The 26,807-nt window shown below is 38.7% G+C and overlaps 1 protein-coding gene across 1 annotated transcript in view; it reads left to right on the plus strand.

Annotated features, from left to right (window-relative positions):
- The window catches only part of OVCH1 (ovochymase 1), a 73,116-nt gene that overhangs the window by 13,161 nt on the left and 33,148 nt on the right, over nt 1-26,807 (plus strand). The window contains 15 exon segments of the mRNA XM_077871917.1: nt 4,814-4,962; nt 5,959-5,994; nt 5,997-6,098; nt 6,200-6,330; nt 7,074-7,185; nt 7,282-7,330; nt 7,332-7,360; nt 8,578-8,636; nt 8,638-8,734; nt 10,441-10,468; nt 10,895-10,917; nt 11,767-11,947; nt 18,077-18,149; nt 18,605-18,800; nt 21,659-21,810. Coding sequence (XP_077728043.1) covers nt 4,814-4,962; nt 5,959-5,994; nt 5,997-6,098; nt 6,200-6,330; nt 7,074-7,185; nt 7,282-7,330; nt 7,332-7,360; nt 8,578-8,636; nt 8,638-8,734; nt 10,441-10,468; nt 10,895-10,917; nt 11,767-11,947; nt 18,077-18,149; nt 18,605-18,800; nt 21,659-21,810 — 1,417 coding nt within the window.

The following is a 26,807-nucleotide window of genomic DNA, read 5'->3' on the forward strand; positions in this document are numbered from 1 at the left end:
TAGTATCTAAGAGATTGCAAAAAAGATCATCCAGGCAGGGGGAATTACATGTAAGCACTTCAAGGGAGGTAGAGATATTATGGTTGCTCAGAGAGTGTGTGTCACAGACCTGCTGGAGAGCAATATTAGCATAAATAAGAAGTGGTGTAGCAGCGGACAATGAAGATAAAACTTCTGGTTAGGTCTTAATTGTAGAACACCTTAAATTCCATGAGAAGCAGCTTAGTTTTTTGCCATAAGCAATGGGAAGCTAAAATGGTGGCAAGATTATAATTTATAAAATGAATGTGCAATGACTGTAAATGTTTGTTTTAAGTATAGAGGGGGAATGGTATGGCTTAATTGAAGCCCCATATTTAAATGGCTTAAAAGTCTAAGTTGACTTTCTGTGTATCAACCTAGTAGTAATATAATACCAATAAGGTGTTTGCCATATTTGATTAAACTTTTAGAAAAATAGCATCTAGAACAAGAGGGAGAGTTCTGTTTTATTAGAGTTCTGGGTAGCGGGAGTGGGAAGGTTCTCCAGGTATAATCTTTAGAGTGGGACATCGATAAGCTGGAAATTATCTGAAGGACAGTAGCTAACATGGAAAGAAATTTGAAACAATATCTTGGGAGATATGATAGAAGGAACCAGGAGTGGTTTTGATCCAAAGACTTGAGAGGAGGAAGGAATTTACCTGAGGAGCCACTATAGAAACAGAATTGGACTTGTTCTAATGAAGTGCAGAGCTGAGAATAAGGGTAGATATTAGGAGGAAGCAGATTTCAATCCAAATAAAGTAGTTTCTAACTTGAGAGATCTCTAAGACTTAATGGCCTTCCTCAGAAGTAATGAATTTCCTTTATAAGTAGGTATTTGAGAAGAGCATGGGTGGCTATGGGTGAAGTTCTAGAAAGCTTTGATACATTGGGTTAAGGGACATGCAGATGACAGCCAGTTTATCCTCAAACACAGAGAACCTGCCATTCAACTTAGACAATGAAGTATTGAAGAGATTTCTGCAAGATAGCCTTTCAAGGCAAAAGGGGGTATTAGAAGTGTTAGATATTACATTAAGTCAAAATGAGGTCAGATAAAATGCCATTGGATATGGCAGTTCAAAATTTAGTAGCTAATTCAGTAGAATTGCAGGATCAGGAGCTATATTCATAATTGACTAAGTTATTGTTGAAGACTTGGTATCTTTCCTTCACCAAGTAGTCAAAACATTTTTATCAAAACTTTAAGATGTGTTAGGCACTGTTGTACGTGCTAGAAACATAGCAATGAATGAAACAGTTGAAATGATTCCTTTGTGGTGCAAGATGGAAAATGGAGAGTGGGGATAATACAAATAATTTTATAAACAATAGTAGGAAGTGGTAAGTGCTATGCAGAAAAACACAAGAAAGATGGATGGTGGTGCAATATTAGGGAAGGTGGTCAGGGAAAACCTCACTAGAAAGATGATATTTGAACAAACACTTGAATAAGATGAGGGAGAGAATCCTATGGGTCATCTTGGGAAGAAACATTCTTTGCAGAAGGGATGTCATGTGTGAGAGAGGAAAACTTTTGGTATATTTGGGGAACAGGTTGATCAGAGTGCTAGAGCTGAGTGGTGGGGCTGTGGGGAGGGGGCGGTCATGGGTAGTATGATCAGACTTACAGGACCTAAGAGGGATGTTGGATTTTACTGTAAGATGTGTAGCTAGCAGAGGATGTTGAGCAGACAAAGAACATGATCTAACACATTTAAAAAGGATCACTTTGGGTGTCGTAATGGAAATAGACATTAGAAGCGCATGGGTGGATCAGTGGTTGCCTTTGATTCAGGTCGTGATCCAGGGGTCTTGGGATCAAGTTCCACATCAGACTCCCCATAACGAGCCTGCTTCTCCCTCTGCCCATGTCTCTGCCTCTCTCTCTCTCTCTCTCTCTGTGTCTCTCATGAATAAATAAATAAAATCTTAAAAGAAAAGAAAATAGACATCAGATGGGAAAGACCCAAGAGCTGAAAGACCAGTTACTGCAATAGTCCAAGTGACCATGTTTGCAACCATGGTGAAGTGTGGTGAAACCACAGGATTTGATAGTAAATTGAAAATGTGGATCGTAAGAGAGAGAGACTTATTATTAACGTGAGAGTATTTGACCTGTTGGAGGGATGGAGCTGCTATTGTTTTCAATGAGTTAACAGTGAAGGGAAAGATGAAAATGGGACTTGGCTTTTGGGTAGTAGGACAGGGTTCAAGAGAAGCAGGATTTTTTAATTTTGTTTGGCGGGGGATGAGTTAGGATTGTGCTTATGAGGGGAAGAGAGAGTAAGGGATGTGAGTCAAGAGAAATGCATAAAAACATGAAGGAAGTTTCATCAGAACACAACAAATAAAGAAGGTTTAGCTTTTTTTAATTTTTATTTTATTATTTTACTTTTTAATTAATTTATTTATTTTTATTTTTTTAGAAGGTTTAGCTTTGAAAATGAATATTGCTTTCCTGGAAAAGCAACAAAAAAATTTCAGGTTACCTATAGAAAGTTAAATAAATTTATAGTAAATGTCTTTCTATTACTTATAAGGTTTTAGTTGCTTCAAGTTTAGAGGAGGAGGTCGAGATTAAATAGCTAAGATTTATAATAGCATGTAAGGACTAAAATAAAGTTGTAAAATTCATTATTATTTTATGTATCTGTAACTGAATAAAAAATACCCAAGATTGGGAGATTGCCATATAAAGATAGGACACCAAGGGCTATACCTTCAGTGTAAAGCTAAATAAGGCACAGGCCCACTCACTTGGAAAGTTACATGCCTCAACCTTGACATTGGGTGTAGGGAGGAAGGGGCAAAAATTCTCTGAGAATTTGAATCATAAGCTAATACTTATGCAGGTCTATAATCTAAAATTTCCACCACCAGTATAGTTTGAAACACCCCAGGCAGAAAAATTAAGTAGCATGCAGTTGATAGTGCTCCTAGGTGACTGGCCCAAGATAATTCTTTTATGGAAGAATCGTTTCCATGTAAGTCTAACAGAATCGTAAGTAATTGTAATTAATTGTAATTAAAAGTAATTGTAAGTAAGACCCTTCTGATTTTAGAACCTTCAAATGTGGGGGGGGGGGGCCGGAATGTGCTTTAGAAATGTAATAAGATATGGAGTCAACTTCCGTACTTAGTGATTTCTCCATTATGCTAAGGAGCCTTGAGAATGGTAGAAGGATTAATTCCAGATGGAGTTAATTAGTGGTAAGGTAGAGACGGATAACGTGAAGAAGGAAGAAGTTATACAGTTTCTCCAAGCCTATCTTTATTCTGCTAGGAGGTAGCTAGATTCTTAGACATGGCAGATGCAGGACACTCAGTGGTGTCCCTCCTTCCAGGCCCATGGGAGACATTGCATTTCTTAGGGACTAGAACAGTTCCTGGCATGCAATAATGCTCAATAAATATTTGATTAGGTAAATCAGTGCTTAATTTTGGTACCCCTCTCTCACTTAGCTTGACTAGACTTCAGAATCCTTTTTAACACAGCAGTCACCAACAATAAATCAGGTGATTTGAAATCTGTTTTCTATCTGAGACAGAGATTTTGAGGTAGCAAATTTGTTGAACAGGAGAAGGTTTACCTTTGGGGCCATAAAGTCCAAAGTATATTTCCCATTATGTGTGAGGTGTGATGAGTCTTTTAATAGCATGACAGTTTTCTTATTTGGCGTAGGAGGGAGTAATTTCTCCCTGCCCACTTCAGAGGGGATAACACATCTCAAGAAAGATGGTAAGTGTGGAGTCCTTTTTCAATTGAAGTGTCTTTAAAAAAAAGTGAGCTTTATAATATTTTATACAGCTTATTGCTCTCTGAATTGAAGTGCTTTAAGAGTGATTTTTTAATAATATTTTAGGCAGCCTCTTTTTACATCGATGTTCAAGATGATGGACTTAAGAAAGCAAAGCAGGGAGTTTCTGGTGAAAGGAGATATTTAGTAAGTGATATTGCATTTGGTTTTTAAAAACTGGGCATTAAAACATTGGGTAACTCCTGCAGTCCTGAACATTATTATTTAGAGGGCAGTGAGACTGTTAAGAGGTCTAAGGTGGTTGATAGAGACTGTCAAGTTCTAGAAATTTGTTCTGACAGGTTAGATTCCAGGCCAGATTGCTTTGCACTTGGATGAATGTGAGACAGGGAAGACGCTGAGGATTTATGGTCTGCTGGGGTTTCTTTAATAACATGAATTTATGTAGGAAAATAAAGGCAGAGTTATGTGTTAAATCATGTAAGACTTCTTTCGGAATGTTTAGACATGTTTCTAAAGTTGTTAGTAAAAGGTCTACAGCTGACCTTTCTGGGAGGTAGAGACAGGACATTGCAACCGCAGGGACTGTGACCCAGGCTGACCTTGGAGGATGTGGCTGGTTGGCATTAACGTATGCAGCACGGTCAATCCATAATTCATGATCCATAATTCAACTTCTGGGTGAACATTATGAATTTTCCATTAGACTATTAACTTAGAACGAAGAGATGAATCTTAGATTCTTCAATTTGTAGATCAAAATTCTAGCATTTTATAACTGAATGAAAGTCAAAGGGTGGTTTCTGTCAATTCTCTAATCAACTCCTCTGTTTGTTGGATAAATGGCGGCAATTTGAGCATAAACAAATTATTCTCACTCACGTTAAGGATTTCCATTGCCTTTTATCTTCTAATAGCCTTTAAAATTTTGTTATTGGTGAGTTATGAGCTAAAGCCCAGATACTAGATCTTATTTGTCACACTTGATTGTGCCATTTATTGTACTTTCTCTGCCTTCCCCTATCTAGCTTATGTATGTGGGAAATAATGGTACCAGAAGATAAAATTATCCTGATAAAATTTAGAAGCTTAGACATACAAAATCAAGTTGGATGGGACCATGACTATATATCTTTACAATCAAGCAGTGGTGTGCCTATTAATACGTATGCTACATGTATTGTTACTTGTCATGTTAGAGTACCTAAACAACCAAAGATGTGCAAAGGGACCTGAATCGAATTTGTGCCCATAAGACATCTTATCTACTGTCCCTTTCTTGATGGGGTGAGTGTGGGTGGTGGGAGAAAAACCGATGATCAGCATATTTACTGAGATTTCTCTATTCCTTTCTCAAGTTCAGTGACAGTTTTGAATGACACTGGTCTCAGAACTATATAAAAACAGGGCATCCCAGGTGGCTCAACAGTTTAGTGCTGCCTTCAGCCCAGGGCCTGATCCTGGAGACCCAGGATCGAGTCCCATGTCGGGCTCCCTGCATGGAGCCTACTTCTCCCTCTGCCTGTGTCTCTGCCTCTCTGTCTCTGTCTCTCTCTCTCTATCACTCATGAATAAATAAATAAAATCTTTGAAAAATAGAATAAAAAAGTCTCTGCTGTAATGAAATTACACTTCAATGAATTAACTAAAGATGTACCATAAAGTAGGAAATGACCTAGCATAGGAAATGTGGTGACTCAGAAAAGGTAAGTTCTTAGTTCAGTGGGTATTTGGGAAGTTTTTTTTTTTTTTTTTAAGATTATTTATTTATTTATTCACGATAGACATAGAGAGAGAGAGAGGCAGAGACACAGGCAGAGGGAGAAGCAGGCTCTATGCTGGGAGCCCGACGCGGGATTCGATCTGGGGACTCCAGGATCGCGCCCTGGACCAAAGGCAGGCACCAAACCGCCAAGCCACCCAGGGATCCCTGGGAAGTTTTTAAGAACTGGACTTTGAGTCAGGCCCTAAAGGATGAGTAGGATTCAGACATGTGAGACTGAGTTTGAGAAAGCAAATGGAATATAAAACCATTGACAGAGAGTGTGGAAAAATAAAAGTAACCACTAAAGAGTTTGGTGTGTTGAGAACAGAGTTCTTGGAAGATAATATTAGGAAAATAAATAGAAGTTTCTGCCATTTTAATTCTATTTCTATTTCATTTCCTTTTAAGGTAAGGTCTGTGGAGGCATATTGCCCTCACCGTTGCTGAAGAGACCAATGAAGCCATAGTTACATTTGTTTCTAAGATAGAAAACAGCGACAGCAGCTTTGAGCTGACCTTTACTGCTGCACAGAAGAACTCAGAAGCAGGTGTCTCAAATATTTAATTCTCTGACATTTTTATTCGTATGGGGGTAAGGAAGAGGGAATGTCTCCAACCATTCACTTTGAAGACCCCGACACTTCCACAGGTTCAGGCTGTGGGAGTGTGGCCGTATTGGTGGAAGGAGGGACAATTCACTCTGCTAATTATCCTGACTTGTAGCCCACAAATGTAAGGTGTCATTGGTTCATTCGTGCTCCAGAGAAACACTTTATCAGGGTAAGCAACTAGGGAAGCTCTTCACTTCCTCAAGAGCTTAGCTGTGTTGGTTAGGCAGAGTTAGTCCATCTGGACTAGGAAACGGCCACTATGACCAGGAACTTCTATTTGCCATATATTTGTGAATCTAAATATGGATCTACATGGGTTGTTGGAAACATTTCAGCAGTTTAAGACAGTGCAATGAAAAGTACCCCATACCACCACCCTGGGCACCTGGGTGGCTCAGTGGTTGAGGGTCTGCCTTTGGCTCAGGGCATGATCCAAAGGTCCTGGGTTTAAGTCCTGCATCAGGTTCCCCGCAGGGAGCCTGCTTCTGCCTCTGCCTGTGTCTCTGCTTCTCTCTGTGTGTCTCTCATGAGTAAATAAATAAAATCTTAAAAAAAAAAAAAAAAAGTATGCTCTCTTCTTTTCTAACTCCCATCCTGCCTCCTGGTGGCAAACACTCGTAAGTATCTCGAGTATCCCTAGAGAGAAATGCTGAGCCCTTTTGAACTTGCAGATATTTATATGGCTTCACAGTGCATTTTCTATTTAAAAATATCCCAAAGATCTTTCCAAATGAGTCCACAGAGCTTGTTTTAACAACTGCATAAAAATTATATTGTGATATTCCATAATTTCTGAAGCCAATTCCCTATTAACAAACATTTAGTGGATTTCCAGCCTTTGCCCATACCGACAGTGCTAGTACAATCCTGTGTCAATGTTTTGGGGCACATGTGGATGTATGTAATTCCCAGAGGTGGACTTTCTGTGTCAAAGGGTTTGTACATTTAAACCTCATGGTCATTGCCAAATTGCTCTCCAAAGAGGCTGCAATTACTTACACTTCTATCAGTGGAATACGAGGGGGTAACTAAGGGCCTGTTCATGTGCAGAGGGAAGCTTTTAAAGTTTATCTCTTCTGTTCCTTGACTACTTCTCTGGTTATGTTTCTAATTTGTACAGTTGGAAGTGAAGGTTTTATTACTGAATTTAGCCAAAACTGTATTTATGATTTACGGTGATCCAGAAAAGGAGCCTGAGTTAGGTGGGTAACATTCCATTTGAAAAGCACGAGAGCAGTTACAACACAGACTGGCCTCCTGTGGTGCCACAAAGTCAAAGGGGAATAAGGATTTCTTATTCTGGAAACTTATGTGTCAGAAAACCTTGGCTTTAACCCATGAGCCAATAATGGATTCACCAGTAAGGTTTTTAACAGAAACATGCAAAATTTGGAGAATGTTTCAGAATATTTGGAGGATGAACTTTTCCCACAGTAACACTGAGTACGTTTTTGGCAGTTATTTAAGGTAACTTTTTTTTTTTTTGACACCTTTCTGTGTTAATTTCTTCAATTGCTGATATTTTTATGTCCAAGAAAAGTAACCAAAAGAAGAAACCAAAGCTATAATTTCTGCTTAAATCTTAAAAGTTAATTTTTGTTTTTTGGGTTTTTAAAAAAGATTTTATTTATTTATTCATGAGATGCACAGAGAGGCAAAGACATAGGCAGAGGGAGAAGCAGGCTCCCCATGGGGAGTCCTATGTGGGGTTCAATCTCAGGACTGTGGGATCATGACCTGAGCCAAAGGCAGATGCTCAGCCACTGAGCCACCCAGGGGCCCCAAAAGTTAATTTTTGGAACTAAAACTTCAAATATACTTTCAGTTTTGACCTACCAATTTATTAAGTCTAAAAAATCATCCCTTCCACTTGTGTCGTCATTTCCTTAATACACACTATTTGTCCCTTAGCTAAATGTTAGTGTGGGTTGAAGACCAGGAATATAGGTTGGCCGGGAATGTTTGTTTAGATATTCAAGGCAGGTTAGTGGAGGCATAATCCCCTCATCCAGCAGAATGGGACCTGTGTTGGGTACGCTTTAGGTGAAGCAGATTTCGGGTGTTCCTTATTCACATAAAATATAGCCTTGTTCTCTTTGGAAGGAGGAATACCAAGTTTGGGATTTTCTTTAACTCGCCTCTTCTCATTGCGTGTATTAATCATTGAAGTTTCTATGCATACTAAAGCTCAGATGTCTTTTTCCTATCGTAGGGTGTTCTTGTGTGCGATAAAATTACAATACGTAGTATCTTGAAACTAGTTTAATTGCCACATGAAATGGAAAAGTGTGCCTACAAACCAAAGTTGAAGAAAACTAGAATTGTTGGAAAAAAATTAAACAGATAGTGTTTTACCTCTGTTTTCTGATTTTTTTAAAAACGTATAACTGTAAATCAAACTTCCCTAAAACTTTCATGGCTAAACTCTGTGGAATCTTGAACCCTACTCCAATATTCAGTCCTAGTAACATGCTGGGTGATTCATTTTAAAAGTGATGGTGATAATAACTTTCAGGGCTTCGAGGCTGGATTCACCTTTTTGCTCTCATGTGTGTATAAGCACTTGCACAGTAGTGATTTTTGCTTGTGAAATAGTTATACAGAAGATCACTTAGCCATGTGTACCTGAAATTAGGGTGCTTGAATCACCTTGATGGTAAAATAAAAAAAAATTCAGATTCCTTCACCCCACCCTGATGGGACCCAGGAATCTGTGCTTTCACAAGAACCTCAGGTGATGCCAAGAAGCTACATCCACTAAATGATCAAAAAAGACTCTACACACCCTATATGGAAAGTAGATAATTTAGATGAGAGAATGTAATTCAGAAATGAGATTGACTGTTTTGGGATGTTTCAGGGTTTTGAAGGACTAATAGTTTTCTAGTCATTCTAGAAAACAAAGCAACCTTACTTAGACAAAAGGAATATCACCTGCAAAGACCCTACTGTGGAAGAGAATGGTTGATGTACAAAAAGCTGAAAATAATTCAACATTGTTCAAGTTTTGGAGGGAATGAAAAAGGCAACTATTAGATCATGATGGATTCAGGGCATTCAATTTTCTGTACCAGAGTGCTAGGATAGCTAGCTAATATTTATCGATTACTTGCTCTGTACCAGGTATCAGCTATACATTTCTCATGCATTATGACATTTATTCCTCCTTACAAATGTAAGAGGTTTATATATTGCTCTCCTTTTCACAGATAAGGGACGAGAGATTGAGTAGCATTTCTCAAAGATGCAAGGCTGCTAAGAGGTGGAGCCATGATTCAAACCTTGGTAGTAATGTGGAATATAGAGATTAGGGGTAAATTTCCATGCAGGGAGTGTAGTAAAGAAGTCATTGTGAGAATTTATTTTAGATCTATTCCCTAATCAGATATATTCTGGCAAAGGTAATATATGAAGGAGAAAAATTCCAACATGATTTTTGGATGCTTGTGTGAGTGGAAAATGGATGGTAGAGCCACTAAATGATACCAAGAAGCATGACAAGACCATCTTCATTGTTGAAATCATTTGGCTCCATTTGAGACAAGTGGGGTTTTATGAGCTTGTGGGAGCTTGTGGGAGATGTAGAGATCTAGCAATCTTAGTTCTAGAATTCAGAAAAGAGACTTAAAGAGAGAAATGTGGAAGCCCTATATATACAAATGAATAGTAATAAGTTTATAAACAGCATCTTGTAGAATATCTTTCAGGCTGAAGGATAGGATCTTAGAAAAAAGACTGAAATTGAGAAGAGATGGCCATAGATGATGTATCAGGAAGATCAACAGAGTGATTTCATGAAGCCAAGGAAGGAAAAAATCCTTAAGAGTCAGATACATGAGGAATATTGAAAAATATATAATAAATCACATCTATGGAACTTGGCATTTAGCATTGGAAAGATAGTATTAGTGAAATTGACATTAGAGTGGTTTTATGATTGACCAGGGTAACCAAGTAAGGTCAGCGGGTGTAGACTACTTTAAATATTTTCAGTTGAAAACAAAATGTTTCCTCTATAAACTTTCTAAAGCAAGTTGGATCAATATCACTTCCCAAAATCAATCCTGTAAGAGCTATTCCATATGGTGAGTTGATGGTCATGTAGTTACAATCTGTTTAATCTTTCTTTCTTGAAAAGCCTCATTTTACATTGATATAACTCCACAGTGAAGAAGAATGAATTTTATATTTAGATCCATGAAACTTCCAGAATCTTGTTTGGGTTTGTGTATAGAATCACAAAATAGAGGGAAGAAGAAATAAACTTTATGATTGGAAGAAAGGGGTACAGAGAGCAATCCTTTGTCGTCATCTATACCTGTGAAACTTAATATTTAAAATATCTTCCTAGACTCCATATTTAATATGATTACACATTTTCAAGCAAAAAGAGAAAACAAAAGTTTTTGTTTTGTTTCACTTTAGCACACAAATTTTAACTTGTAATCTGAAGTATCTGGTCAAAACTATGATCTTTCATTGTTCTATATCCATGTATTGAATATGGTCTAGCTGATGGGCTGTAGTAGAAAGTGGTACAGGGAGTTTTAATAGGAGAAAATGTCTGCCTCTTATGGGGAAGCCAGTCTCCATGGAGAAAAGAACAGTGAGCTAAGTCCAGTGATAATACACACAAGAGAAAGGCATTAGGATGTCTGAGTGCATTTGGCATGTTTGAAGATGGTAAATGGTTTCATACCATAAGAGAGAGGAAACAAAGATATATAATGAAGAACCTTGCATGCTCTGTTAACTAGCAAAAATTTCCTACTAGAATATAAGTTCCATGAGGGCCAAGATTTTTGTCTGTTCTGTTCACTGATAATCACCGATATCTAGAACAGTGTGTGGCAATATCAGGCACTAAAATATTTATTAAATGGATAAGTATTATTCTATAGACCAATAATTAAAAACTCAATTGCTGGGGCACCTGGGTGGCTCAGTGGCTGAGCATCTGCCTTTGGCTCAGGTCATGGTCCCGGGTCCTGGGATCAAGTCTCTTATCAGGCTCCCTGTGGGGAGTCTGCTTCCCCTCTGCCTGTGTCTCTGCCTCTCTCCGTGTGTCTCTCAGAAATAAATAAATAAAATCTTGAAAAAAAAAAGTGCTTCAGCTAAACAATTGCGTCATCTATGCAAGCTTATTTTTTCCCCCAAGGTTTTATTTATTTATTCCTGAGAGACACACGGAGAGAGGCAGAGACACAGACAGAGACACAGGCAGGCTCCCCACAGGGAGCCCTATGCGGGACTTGATCTCAGGACCCGGGATCATGACCTGAGCCAAAGGCAGATGCTCAACCACTGGGCCACCCAGACACTCCTGGGCAAGCTTTTAAAAACAGATTCCTCAGAAGTGGGGTCTTGGGAGTTGATATCTTTATAAAGCTCATCTGGTATTTTTGAATTACTACTGTTGGCTATTGCAAGCCATTGGGGGAGGCATGTGTTCTTCTTCTTCTTTTTTTTTTTTTTTTAACATTTTTAAAAATTTAAATTCAATTTGTCAACATGTAGTATAACACCCAGTGGTCATCCCATCGAATACATGTGTTCTTTATAATTTCAGATGGATCGGTCATTAATTTTATCTTCTTTGCTATAGGCATCTGTGGCATCCCTCCAGTTAGTTTCCAGTGGCTTTCCGGAAGAATTATAAATGGGGAAGAAGCCTGTCCCCACTGCTGGCCATGGCAAGTGGGTGTGAGGTTCCTAGGTAGTCACCAGTGTAGAGGGGCCATCCTCAGTCCCACTTGGATTCTGACAGCAGCCCACTGTGTGCAATCGTGAGTAAAATGGATGATGTTTTAATAAAGTGTTTAGCACTTATATTTATAGACTGTGCCTAGGACATAAGTATATAATTGTCTAACTAGTGAAGTCATCCAGACTAATTCCAAAGGAAGAATATTTCAGTAATTTTCTACATAGCAATCTAACCTCTATTTAAACAATGTCAGTGTGCGAAATGTTCATCAAACCTTGAAATTGCTCATCCCATTTATGGCAATCTCTGATTATTTTATTGAGCTCAAGTCTGCTTCTCTGGGGATGCCTGGGTGGCTCAGCAGTTGAGTGTCTGCCTTTGGCTCAAGGTGTGGTCCTGGAATCTCGGGATTGAGTCTCACATCGGGCTCCCCAAGGGGAGCCTGGTTCTCCCTCTGCCTCTCTCTCTCTGTGTATCTCATGAATAAATAAATAAAATCTCTAAACAAACAAGTCTGCTTCTCTGTAGCAGAAATCTATTGTTCTAAGTTTACTGGAGTTCCAGAAAACAAGAAGTGAATCTGTTTCTTCTTCCACATATAGTATTTCCTACATGTGAAATTGTCCTTTAATTTCATCTTTAAGCTAAAAATTGATCGTTCTGTTTGTCAGTAATTCCAGATGCAGTGCAACTTCCTCTGGATTTCGTGTTGTCTTTCTTAAAAAATGGTTGAAAACTGTGGAGAGCACAATAGGATAATCTACCACCTTTAGTCACTAGTGAACTAAAATTTTTAGTTCACTAAAGATGTCTCAAATTATGTTTGAATATTTTGAAATGTTTTCAATTTATGAATTATGCCATGATATGAAAATGCACAAAATATATATGTGGTCTAAAGAATATTAAATGTGTGTGTATATCCCTGCCATTCAGTTTAGGGAAGGGTCTTTACGCTTCTTAAGACCCTTCAATGTCCTTGCCATAAGGTAGACATTGTATCTAGGCTAGATTTTGTATTTATGATATCTTTCCTTTCTTTATTTTAATTATCTGTGAATCCCTAAAACTTGTATATTGTTTGATTTTTCTTGATTTTGATAACATAAAAAATTGTAGTTATAATTTTTTCTGTGACGTGCTCTCACCCTCATGATATATAGATAAACCATATGACTATGTGTAACTGTAATTCATTCATGTGCAGTCCAGACTACCTAAATCAGTCACCTGTTGGTGAGTTCTGGATGCTGATTTTTTTTTTTTAACTCCTCAGATGATTCCAATGTACAGTCATGACCAAGAACCACTTCCTGTCTATCTGACTCCAACTTGACCACTGCCCTGCTTGCTCACAGTGGGTCAGCCCCCTTGCTCAAACACACACTCCACTTGCTCCTGTCCCAGGGTGTTTGTGATCATTGTTCCCTCTGCCACTCAGGATACCAGGTTACACTTAGCATGCCATGGAAGGCTCCTCTTGGCTCTAAGTATCATAGACTTTCCTTGATGATCTAACCAGTTTTGAGGAGTACTCATCTGTTATTTTGTAGAAGGTTCCTCAGTTGAAGTTTGTCTGATATTTCCTCATGGTTTTACTGGGATTAGGGTGGAGGAGGAAAGCCACAGGGGTAATATGCCATTCTCAGTGTATCATCCCACAAGTATACATTATCAGCATGATTTATCACTGATGGTATTAACTTTGAGCACCAGCTGTAGTAGTATTTGACAAGTGTCTCCATCCTAAAGTCATACTTTCCTCCTTCCCACACTTACTCTTTGGAAGCAAGTCACTTAGGGTAGATGGCACTTGAGACATTGGGTATTAAGGTCCACCTCCTTGAGTGGAGAGTATCTACATAAATAGTTGGAAATTTTTCTGTATGGGAGATACGGCTCTTCTTCTCTATTTATTTGCTAAATAATTTGTTTAAATCAGTATGGACTCAGGGGTATTTATTTTAAAACACTGCATAACACTACATAAAATACTAAAGTTCTTTTGCTTAGATTCTTCCAGCTTTGGCCAGTGTCCGCTTTTTCAGGGTGGCCTCTTATCTTTCATGTGTGCCCATTTGTGACACTATGAAATGCTCCAGGTTGATCTTACACATTCCCTGATCAGACCTGGAATCAGTCATTTCTCCAGTGAGCCCTGGTTTATTTTATGGGAGAATGGTATAAGAAATTAAGATCTAAGTGGCAGGTGTACCAGTTGCTACTAGGGTTTTATCATGCTAGGTTCTCTCAGTGGACAGAGCTAGAAAATATAGCCATGCACACAAGCCCATTTTATAAACAAAGCTTTCTTTCTGTACCTACATTAAGTTAAACGTGACTTTATGTGAATGTTTCTAACTCAAATACCACATCATTTATTCTAGGCCTTCCTCCCTTGGAGATGCCAATTTTATAGTGATTCTATCAGAATTCATGTTTATGTACCATGGAAAAGAAGCCTCGACCATAGCTGATTAATTAGTAAAAATTAATGTGTTGGAGAAGACAAATATTAGTATTGAAGCTTGAAGCACGGAAGTTTTGGCAGATTCCCTTGTCAAATAGCATAGTCTATTCTTGAATTTATGTGATTCAAGACCCTGTGGCTGGATATAGATCATAGTGGGGCACCTGGGTGGCTCAGTGGTTGAGCTCAGGTCGTGATCCCAGGTCCTGGGATCGAGTCCTGATCAACTTCCCACAGGGAGCCTGCTTCTCCCTCTGCCTATGTCTCTGCCTCTCTCTCTGTCTCTCATGAAGTAAAAAAAAAAAAAAAAAAAAAGGCGGGTGGAATACCTGGGTGGCTCAGTGGTTGAGTATCTGCCTTCGGCTCAGGGCATGATCCTGGAATTCTGGGATCAAGTCCCACATCGGGTTGCTGCATGGAGCCTGATTCCCCCTCTGCCTGTGTCTCTGCCTCTCTCTTTGTGTCTCATGAATACATTAATAAAATCTTAAAAAAAAAAAAAGATTCAGACCATAGCAAAACCATTCTTCATAAGGTGGATATTCAACTTGATGAGTCAGTTAAGATTAATAAACACAATCAGCTGTAAATGTTTGTGAACCATTTAAGTTGACCACAAAAGGAATTTGCTTGAAATTTCATCAGTGATTTCTTGATTTTTTAAAAAGACTTTTATAATCTTATTACTTATGGGAAAAGGCAGTTAAATAAAGTTATCAAGAATCTAAACTACGCTTTCCATTTCGTGAATCCAGCCTTCCTCTTTAGAAGTGATGAGTATTAAGAATGTTTTTTTTTTTTTAAAGAATGTTTTAATTACTGATTTTCCACTAACATTTAGGCACACAGACATATATTTTATAGTATTTGTATATACCATATATATTATTTCATGATTTTTTGCACAAAACATAATGCTTTCTATTTATAGCAATACAGAAAATATCTGTGTGCCTCATTTTCTCTTTACTTTTCGTGGTTGCCTAACTTCTTTCACTAGAAAAATGGTTTTTTTTGGAACTCTTCCTTGTAGTGTATGACTCTTTATGCCAGATGTGTTTGATAGGCTGGAGTAACAAAAGCAGTGTGCCACTCATGCCCTGCCTTTGTGGGAACTCAGCAGCTGATTCCTCCATGGACTTGTTTCTCTTGGCCTCTTCTTCGTTGACCTAGTAGACGTCCAGGGTTCCATCCCCCTTTGAAAGGGGCTTCTACATAGCCAAAGCCATTGAGAAGGGAAGTTTGACAAGTGGCATATGCCAGCTGGGGAGATATGCCAAGTCTGGGAGCAGAGAGAGACCTCTTTTTGCTGAAGGTCCCCAGATGCCAGGCTAGCTGACATGGTTGGGTAGCACGCTGATGGTGTTCAACACTGTGCCACCTTCCATGGCTTGCCTGGAACTGGCTGCCCTTAATACTAGTTTTCAAACGTAACATATGCCAGAATCACCTGGAAGGGTTCTGAATCTGTAAGTCTTATCTGGGGCCTGAGGATTCGTGTTTGCAATAAGTTCCCAGGTAATGTTCCACACTTAGGGAAAATTGGTGTTCTTCTTTTGCTGAGTCCACACAGATCTCTGTGCTCATTTGGGATTTTTAACTTACTTCGGGGGACTAAATTCACTTTGCAATTATACATTAGAATCTTTCTATCCCAAACCTAATTTTTTTCAATTTCAGCCACTTTTTTTGTCTGTAATTGAGCAGTGATTCTTTTTTTCTCCCAAAGCAGAAGTGGCACATGTCCCATTGTTGGATGGGGGATAAGACCCTAAGGATACAAGGAATGGAACTTGGTTATGAACAAGGGGCAAGAGAGGATGGGGAAAACTATAAATTGCCACTTTGAGCTATTATCCCACTGTTGAAAAAACTCAGGCTTTGTTGCCTCATCACATGTATGTTGCTCTGTCACATGCTTTTTACACAGTATTTTCTGCCAAATTAAAGGATATTTGCTGACTGTCTACATAAGACTTCACTAGAAATTGTGATCTCTATTATCAACTATACCGTGATTTTTATTATTTCATCTTATTGTGCACACCATCCTCTACACAGAGAAGTAGAGTGGCCTTAAGAAATAAGTTTCCTTCCTACCAAGTAATAATTTAGAGGGTGACTTTGAAAATAAAGTTTAATCCTTCTGTTAGAGTGCATAGCAGATAATAACAGCAATAATGGCTACCATTATGGAATCATTACCATCTGCAAGGTACTTGCCAAGCACTTTACCTGAGTAGGCTTCCTTAATAAAGGCACATTGAAACACATGAATAAGTCAGACTCCTCACGCAAAGAATTGAAATGAGCATGGTTATGACTAGAAAGAAGATGCCTATGTGTGTTAAGAAACTTCTCCTATGAATATAGTGCACTGAAAAATAATTTCAGTAGCTTTACTTTTCCTAAGGAAACAGTTTTGAAAAAGTTAAGGAATCTCCAAGCTGAAGTGAGAGAATATTTATGACAGTTGAGGGACTCTCCTTAGATATTGCTTCAGCTGGAAATCTTGATGTGGCACATCAATGGATGTTGATTTCAGGCTTTTTTTTTAACATCCTTTTGAAATATGTCAAGAGTGTGCAAATTTTTAAAAAAGATTTTATTTATTTATTCATGAGAGACACAGAGAGAGAGAGAGAGAGAGAGAGAGGCAGAGACAGAAGCAGAAGGAGAAGCAGGCTCCATGTAGGGAGCCTGATATGGGACTCAATCCTGGGACTCCAGGATCACACCCTGGGCTGAAGGCAAGCGCTAAACCTCTGAGCCACCCAGGGATCCCTGAGTGTGTGCAGATTTTAGATATATAGTTAGAGGATGCACACAGGGAACACCCAAAGAACTAGTGCCCACATCACAAAACAAAATAGTGCCAACACCCAGCAGTCCCTTATGTCTCATATATTCAGAAGTATCACCATAGGTGAGTCTTACCTATTTTGTGAGCTGACACTCTTTTTAAACCTCTGTTCCATTGATTCTGGTGATTTGATAAAAGATGATACAATTTGAGATGTATTCCATAAGACAATGTTTGGATACTTTTAACTGTAAAACATAGGCCAGAAGCTACTTCATTATGAATGTAGGGTTTTTTTCATGTATTCTTTATAAAAAAAAAAGATTTTATTTATTTATTTGAGAGAGAGAGTAAGCATGAGCATGGGTAGGGGCAGAGGGAGAGAGATAAGCAGTCTCTCTACTGAGCTGGGACCCTGATGTGGGGCTCGATCCCAAGACCTTGAGATCATGACCTGAGCTGAAGTCAGCTACTAGTTGACTGAGCCACCCAGGCACCCCTTTTTTTTCATGTATTCTTAACATTACTGTGAAATTAAACTGTACTTTTTCTTTTTTCCTTCTTTTTTAAAAAATTTTTTAATGGAGTTCAATTTGCCAACATATAGCATAACACCCAGTGCTCATCCCACCAAGTGCCCCCTTCAGTGTCTTCTTAACTTAAAACTAGTCTTTGGTGATATTTGGTAGGGGATCCAAAAGAAGGATCTTTTGGCCAAAAGAAGGGGGCAATACATAATTAGGAACTCTTTAGATAGATTAGGATATGTGGTGTACCTTCCCAGCAAGGAGATCACACAAAGGCACCAGACAGGGGAGTGTTTGGGACATCTGGCTGAACTAAACTTAGTGCATGTTGGTAGAGCCACATGGGGTTAGATCAAATGGTGAAAAATGTCTCTTCATGTCAAACTTTTGTCATTGTTCTTTCTCCAGGAAAAATAATCCACTCTTCTGGACCATTGTTGCTGGGGACCATGATAGAACCCTGAAGGAACCAACTGAGCAGGTGAGAAATGTTTTTAAGGACAATTCTGCTTGTATTCTAAGTGTCATCACATGCTGGGGAATACCTTTAGCTAAATTATATAATTAGTATTTCATCTCCTAATGTCCCTTTATACTTACTATTTATACCAACATTTAAAGATTCAGTCTGAGATCAGAGTTTAATCAGATAATTAAGTGCGGTAGGTCAGGAAGTACAAGTTCAGGTCTGTATACCCAGGTCCACATAGCCTGGTTTCTCCAGAACTGTCAGTCCTCAGGACGTGGATCATGGCCTCCTGCAAATTATAAACAGAGATTGTTTTAAATTCGGCCCTTTTAAATTCAGCACGGAGTCCCCTTCATTGCCAACATATGGAAATGTAGAGACTTAAGGTTTATTTTGGACTATTATGCAAGGAAGTAGTTTGACTCATTGGCTTTAGCTTTTAATTCACTTGCTCGCCACTGATCCAGGTGAGAAGGGCAAAACACATCATGGTACATGAAGACTTTGATAGGCAGAGCTGTGCCTCTGACATCGCCCTGATACAACTGAGTTCTCCTCGGGGGTTCAACTCCGCTGTGAGGCCAGTGTGTCTCCCACAAAGCATGGAGCTGCTCTTTTCCTCTGAGATCTGTGCTGTGACTGGATGGGGAAGCATTAGTGAAGGTAAGCATTACTTCCATATAAATGTCACTACCAGTTGTTAATTTTGAAAATTTGGCATGGAAATGATATCAGGCAAGCCTTTCTTCCTTCTGAAACATAGAACCCATGTCTTATTTAAGTATGAATGATCAGAGAATGAACTGTTTTATATTTTTCCTTTAGGGTGACTAATTACAGGTAGGTTAGATCTGTAAAGGGCCAAATAGTAAGTTTTTTGGTCTTTGCAAGCCGTATGTTCTCTGTCACGATTATTCAACTCTGCTAATTATTATCGTCTAAAGCAGTCACAGACATACGTATGTAACAGACTGGATTGTGTGCTAGTAGAGGTTTATTTATGAAATTTTAATTTCATATAATATTCACGTGCCACAAAACATTCTTCTTTGGATTTTAAAAAAACATTTAAAAATGTGCAAACCATCACTAGTTCCCAGATTATACTAAATGAGCCTAGGGTTGGAGGGGTTGGGGAGGGGTTGGCACAGAATTGGCCTACTAGCTCTGGTTTGCTGACCCCTGGGCTAGATGGTAGAGCTCTGTTTTTTTGTTGTTGTTGTTTGTTTGGTTTGGGTTTTTTTTTATAGTAGAGTTCTTAGAGCCAAAGCAAAATACTGACAGATCTAAGTGGGTTCATGTTTATGTTTTGCCTCTTTTCACTGTGCAAGATCATTTGCTTTTCTGTTTTCCTTCTGTTTCTGTGTCCTTTATTTGGAATCTGCGAGCTTGAAGGAGAGGGGAATTTATCTCTGTGTACAGTGCTCGTGATCATAGCTTTCTGTGCTACCTGCAACCAAATCACATTTCTCTAATTTTCCTAAGATCTGCACAGCCACCATATGAGGAGATTTTATCCTCCCTATGTTGTAGATGAGGATGTTATGGCTCAAAGATTAGATAACTTGCTAAGATCCCATAATTAATAAATATCAAAGCTAAGATTTAAAATCAGCATGCTAAAAAAATAATAATAAAATAAAATAAAATCAGCATGCTTCAGCCGATCATCATCAAATGGCTTTTTTTTTTTTTTTTTTTTTTTTTAACATTTAGAATGAAATCTGAACTGCTAGTCTGGCTTGGGAAACTCTATGTGATTTGGCCTCCACTTACCTCTCCAACTTCTTTTCCTCCTTTTGTCCCCTTCAGGCATTGTGGTCTTCTTTCTCTTTCTTAAACACAAGACCTGTTCTGTTTTCTGAAGCTTTGGAACACCCTTGCACTTCTCCCAGCTGTGTTTTCATCATTCTGCTTGATGCTTAAACAGCAGCACTCCCTCTTCATTTCACTTTGGTGCAGCAGGCCTGCCCTTCCATCACTTCCTGCATGACCCAGTTTTATCTCCTTGCGCTCAAATGTACATGATGTTAGTGTATGTAATCATTCTCCTGGGAGCCTGGGTAGCACAGGTTAAGCAGCCAACTCTTGGTTTCAACTGAAGTCATGATCTCAGAGTCCTGGGATCAAGCCCCACATTGGGTTCCATGCTTGGTGCGGAGTCTGCTTGAGGATCTCTCTCTCTCTCTCTGCCCCTCCCCCAGCTCACATGCTCCTGCTCACGCTCTCTTTCTCGAATAAATAAATTTTAAAAATCTTTAAAATAAAAAAAATCATTCTCCATGTGTCATGCATTAGAGTGGAAACCTCTTGGCAGCAGGTCTCTAATTCACCATCTTCCCCCAGAGTTAGAAGTTTACCTGGCATAGAGTAAACAATAAATATGTTTTTGACTGATTGGCTTCCAAGCCCTTGAATAAATGCACCCATTCTCTGATATCTTCAACCGTCACCACCTCCATGACCACCAGACAACTGAGATGTGGCTACAGTCTTAGGAAAGATGAATTCATTCTTCCAATCTGGGAGAAAATGAGTTCTCAATTTTAAGACATGGTTAAAGAACAGGGGTGGGGATGGTCCCTGAAAAGAGGATTTTAAGTACATTAAATTTATTTATGTATTCGATGAGTACATTAAAAAAAAACCCACAAGCTTTAGAGTCGAGCCTCAGCCTAACTACTAGTTCTGACCCTCAGGGGCTGTGAGATCAGATTTGCAGAACTGTGGCTTTTTCGTGTGTGAGTTCAGAGTTCAGTGTGATCATGTATGTGAACAACCTGCCTCAAAACATTGTATTATTGGGTTGGAGTAATATGAAAGTACTATATAAATGTCAGGTAATTTATAAGACTAGACTTAGCTATTTTTTTTTGTCAGTCATGAATCCAAAATGATAGAATAAGTTATGTAGAATACATGTGCATACAGGCCTGCCTGAGGGTCAGTTATGCATTTTTTTAGTGTTCATTGCTAGCCTTATAGCCTTCATTGTTAGTTCTTTTAAATTGGTGTTGAGATGAGTCCCAGTTTGACAAAGGAGGAAAAAGGAATATAATTTTGGTTTTTATTAGGAAATCGTATAAACATGTCACATTTATAATATATTTTTACATATAAATATACTGTGTAAAAACATATAATCACATAAATCCTATACAATACCGATTTATATCCTGCTGAATTTTCCTTTCTGAATTCTTATGTAGCAATATTTGAAACACTAAACTTTAAATAACAAATAAGCTAGGGGAAAAAAAAGTTTCTGGTGTTGTTCTCCTGACAATGTATTCCTTTACAAAGATGCGATGCTTGAAAATGAAGACATCCTGCAATGAGACCTATTATTTTTTTTTTGACACTTACATTTTTTGATTCAGTATTCTATATCAGCTCAGGTGAAACCGAATGATTGCAATTATATTAGTACAGAGCAAGTCTGAACTTATATATGTTTTTTTAACATAATTTGTTGTTTACTTCATTATGAAGCTGTCTTTCTGAATCTGTGTCTTAAGCAGACGGCGGCCTCGCAAGGTACTTACAGCAGATTCAGGTGCCCATATTAGAAGGAGAGGTCAGTGAACACACTTACTCCTCTCACCCAGGAGGGCTCACAGAGAAGATGATGTGTGCTGGCTTTGCAGTCTCTGGAGGGAAGGATTTCTGTCAGGTGAGAAGACTCTGATTTTGCAGAGGAAGATCCAGGCATCTGCTGGAGGTTCTCCTTGGACGGGAGGGGACACTCGGAAGCACAGGTAACCATTGTACCCTGTGCCTGGTAGCACCACGCCATGCCCTTCCAGGAGGGCCAGCAAGACAGCAGGAAGAGTGAGTTCCAAACTTGCTGAGATGGAGAGAGGGTAAAAACAGCCAAGAGCCAGAAAAGCAGATGGAGGGGACTGAGGAGCCCATGAGAACACAGGGCATGGCAACACTGTTAACTGGGCCGTGGGCAGGAAGATGTGTTCAGAGAGATGCAAGGCTCTGGGAAAAGAGATAGAAGCAAAGAAGGGTTCCTTTTTTTTTTTTTTTTTTAAGATTTTATTTATTTATTCATGTGGGACACAGAGAGAGAGGCAGAGACACAGGCAGAGGGAGAAGCAGGCCCCATGCAGGGAGCCCCACATGGGACTCGATCCCAGGTCTCCAGGATCACACCCTGGGCTGAAGGTGGCGCTAAACCGCTGAGCCACCCAGGCTGCCCCAAAGAAGGATTCTAAATCAGCATATCCTACTTATGACTTAAGGTTTTTATTGTTTTAAATTAGTACTAATCTCCTATGTGCTCACATTTAATTTTCTACCACAGATTAAAATAAAATAATCAGGAAAAATGAGAAACTTTGAAAAGATGGTTTGCAGTGCAGTGGAAAACAAATTACAAAACAATAGTTTCATTTCAGAGATCCTTAGAGGCAAAAGCAGTGTAGTTACATTCACATGTCAGTTGGACAAGCGTGCTATCGGCAAGTTCAAATCAGCCAAGGGAAGAAAGTGTGGACAAATGGATTGTAAAACACCAGCTTTAATATCCTGAAAGCCAAGTGACGAATGTGACTTTAGATATACAACCAAAAAGGGTGTTTGATACTCTGTAACCCACCTTCAACATTTAGTCTGGATTTGAGGCAGCCTACTAAATAGAAACATTTGGGTCTTCAGGGCAGATATACTTCTCTAGATTTATCATTTCATACTGGTCTGGAATACAGAGGGAAGAAAGGATGAATCTCTAGTCTGTGCTGCTTTTTGATCATTTTCCTCTTAATCAAGAAACAACCAGTAGGAGAAAACTTGGTATTAATTGATGTAGAAGTCCTTCCCTGTGAAAATGTGAGGCGAGAAGGAAGGAAGTCCCCTCTTGACACTGAATATCAGTTTCTGGTGGTTAAACCCTTTTGTGGTATCAAGTACTACTCAGATTCTGTTTTCTGTATTTTAATTTGTATTTCTCAGAAGCTGACCTTGAGACAAAGATTCAAGTATGATGGTCTATTTAGGAAGTGCAGACATCGCTGGTAGGAAAGTCAGGAGGGTGGTCTAGGGAAGGGAAGACAGGAAATGTGAGATGTGCTGTTAAGTCAGCTACCACAATAAGGGGACTGAGTTTAATCCTGCAACGTGTAAAATGCACGCAACATATTTGTCCCATGCAAGGGGCGAGGGAACTGGGATATTTATATAACAACTTCCTCGAAGCCATAGTTTGAGGGCTGCTGGGGAACGGGTCTGTTGATCCCTCTGCTGCACTTTTCACACTTCTGGCCTGCCTTGTGAATGTGGTGGAGGAGGGGAAGAGCCCTCAGACCCAGTGCTAGGATGTGGACTGAAAGACTTTATGAATATGGGATGGGCATTCACACCATTTGCTAGAAGATGTAAATGCTATATTATAAAAATCAAATAGAAAAGTGCTCTGAATTAATGTGGTCATTCTTCCCCTTTTGAGGGATGGTTTTTCTCTCTGCTTCAAATCAAGGAAATCACAAATGGCTCTGTTGTCTCTGTCATGTTTGACAGCATCTGACTTTAAGGGAACACCTTACTCGATATCAAGAAAGCGAAGGGGAATTTGGGAGGGAATTAGGTCCATGACAGAGGTGACCCAAATATCATGATCTTGGTGGGCATTTATTTCAGTGACATCCAACTGTCCCTTTGCAGCACAACCAAATTTACAAGGGGATGAAAGTAGAATTTGAGATTCTGGCTAAGAAATGTGGCTAGCTAAAGAACACTAGATTAGTAACAAGGTGACTTCAGAAACTCTGATAAGGTGGACTCTGGTATTTCTATCAAGTAGTTGATTTTTACCCTCCTGTGTGTGCTCAGAGGTAATGGACCTGCGTAATGTAATTTCTCATCCAGGAAGGTGAAGGAGAATGTTGGAATGCAGAAATACGGAGTTTCAGAGATGCAGTGTAGAACCCTATGCTTTGGGGGCACCTGGGTGGCTCAGTGTTTGAGCATCTGCCTTTGGTTTGGGTCGTGATCCCAGGGTCCTGGGATGGAGTCCTGCATCGGGCTCCCTGCCGGAAGCCTGCTTCTCCCTCTGCCTATGTCTCCACCTCTCTCTGTGTGTCTCTCATGAATAAATAAATTAAAATCTTTTTAAAAAAAATCCTATTATTTGCTCACAACACATCCTAGATTGTTTTTAAAATGTTGAGCTCTTTGACCTATAAGGTGATCTCTGTCTTCACAGAGTGGTGTATGTCTTGTTCCTGCGGACTCTTCGAATCTATTTCATACTTCTCTTCTCTTGCTTATATATTTCAGCCACACTGATTACTTTCTGACCATACAAGTCACCACATCCTGCCTAACTTGGGGCCTTACTTAGCCCAGATATCAATTCTGAATAAAATGCTATTCCTCCTGGCTTTTGAAAACCCAGCTCCTTCTTTTGTGTATTAGCTCAAATGTTATTGAAATGACATACACCTACACGAGTATGTAAGCACACACAACTGCCTGCCTTTATTCTCTACTTTTTGCTCTGAATATTTTCTCTATAGCTATTATCACCATCTAATTTGTTTATACTCTCTTGCTTAGAGTGCCTAGCTCACAGTAGGCACTGAATAATTTTTTGAAAATAAATAGGTACCATTTACCTAGTGAATATTTACCATATGGTAGGCCCTATGATAGACCCTGACGATAAAAGATGAATTAGACAGACACTTTCTGGATCATGGGATGTTTGTAATTGCAAGAAAAATTCTTTATTTGGTATACATTGGTACCAGGTGAATAAGTAATGTAAAGATAAAATAAACCTGACTTGACACATCAGACCACTTACAAACTGGAAAGAAGTCTTAAGTATAACCTTACTTCATGTGGAGAAAAATTACATCCAGAGAAAATGTTAATTGTTCTACATTACAGACTAGGGAATCTGTCTCCCTGTTCCTACTTGAGGATTTCTTCTGTGAAATTCTTCATATAAAATAAATAGCTACATCAAATGTCATAAGCTCAGTTTTTTATCAGAAGACAAAGGATTTAGTTTGAGTCTAAATACATTTCTGTCAAAGAAAAAGAGAGTGAAAATCAGAAAGGCTGCCTTAAAGTGCAAATCTGATAGGCTTTTTATAGCTTTATTGAGCGATAAGTGACATATAACATTGTGTAAGTTTCAGATATACAGTGTAATGATTTGATGCACTTGTATATTGTGAAATGCTTACCACAGTAGAGTTAATCAACACCTCCATCACCTCGTATAATTACCATTTCTTCCTGGTGGTGAGAACACTTAAGATCTACTTTCTTACCAACTTTTAAATATATAATACAGTATTGTTAATCATGGTCACCATGTTGTACATTAGATTCCCAGAACTGTTCATCTTATAATGGGAATTTTGTTCCCTTTGACCAAGATCTCCTTCATTTTCCCCATCCCCCACTCCCTGGTAACTATCATTCTACTCTCTGTTCCTTTGAGTTCAGCTTTTTTTAGATACCAAGTATAAGTGATATCATATAATATTTGTCTTTTGCTATCTGACCTTTCACTTAGTATCATGTCCTCAAGGACCATCCATGTTGTTGGAAAGAGAAGGATTCTATTTGTTCTCATGGCTGAATAATAACCCATTTCATATATATATACATGTATATGTATATATATATATACCATATTTTTATACCATTTCATATATATACCATATTTTTATAAATATCATATATTTTTAATTTTATCCTGTGACAGAAAAATAGGTTTTCTTATCTCGGCTATAGTGAATTAAGCTGCAATATATATGGGAGTGCAGACACCTCTTTGATAACCTGTTTTTATTTCCTTGAGGTGTATTTCAGAAGTGGATCATATAGTAGTAAATTTTTAGCTTTTTGAAGAATGTTTATATTATTTTCCATAGTGATGTACCAATTTATATTTCTACCAACAGTGTAAAGGATTCCCTTTTCTCCACATCCTTGCCAACATTTTTTTATGTCTTTTTGATGATACCTCTTCTAACAAGTATGAGGTGACGTCGCATTGTAGTTTTGATATGCATTTCCCTGATGATCAGTGATGTTGGGTATCTTTTCATGTGCCTGTTGCCCATCTGTATGTCTTCTTTGGAAAAAATGTCTATTCATATCCTCTGCCTATTTTTTAGGGTACATTGTTTTTGTTATCAGTTTGTATGAGTTTATATATTTTGGATATTAACCCTTTATCAAACAAGTGGTCTGCAAATGTTTTCTCCCATCCCATAGGTTGCCTTTTTATTTTGTTGATTGATTCTTCTGATATATACAAGCATTTTACTTTCTTTTTTTTATAATAAATTTATTTTTTATTGGTGCTCAATTTACCAACATACAGAATAACACTCAATGCTCATCCCGTCAAGTGCCCCCCTCAGTGCCCGTCACCCATTCACCCCCACCCCCCGCCCTCCTTCCCTTCCACCACCCCTAGTTCGTTTCCCAGAGTTAGGAGTCTTTATGTTCTGTCTCCCTTTCTGATATTTCCCACACATTTCTTCTCCCTTCCCTTATATTCCCTTTCACTATTATTTATATTCCCCAAATGAATGAGAACATATAATGTTTGTCCTTCTCCGATTGACTTACTTCACTCAGCATAATACCCTCCAGTTCCATCCACGTTGAAGCAAATGGTGGGTATTTGTCGTTTCTAAT

Source organism: Canis aureus, chromosome 25 (assembly GCF_053574225.1).
Source record: "Canis aureus isolate CA01 chromosome 25, VMU_Caureus_v.1.0, whole genome shotgun sequence".
NCBI classification, from domain to species: domain Eukaryota; kingdom Metazoa; phylum Chordata; class Mammalia; order Carnivora; family Canidae; genus Canis; species Canis aureus.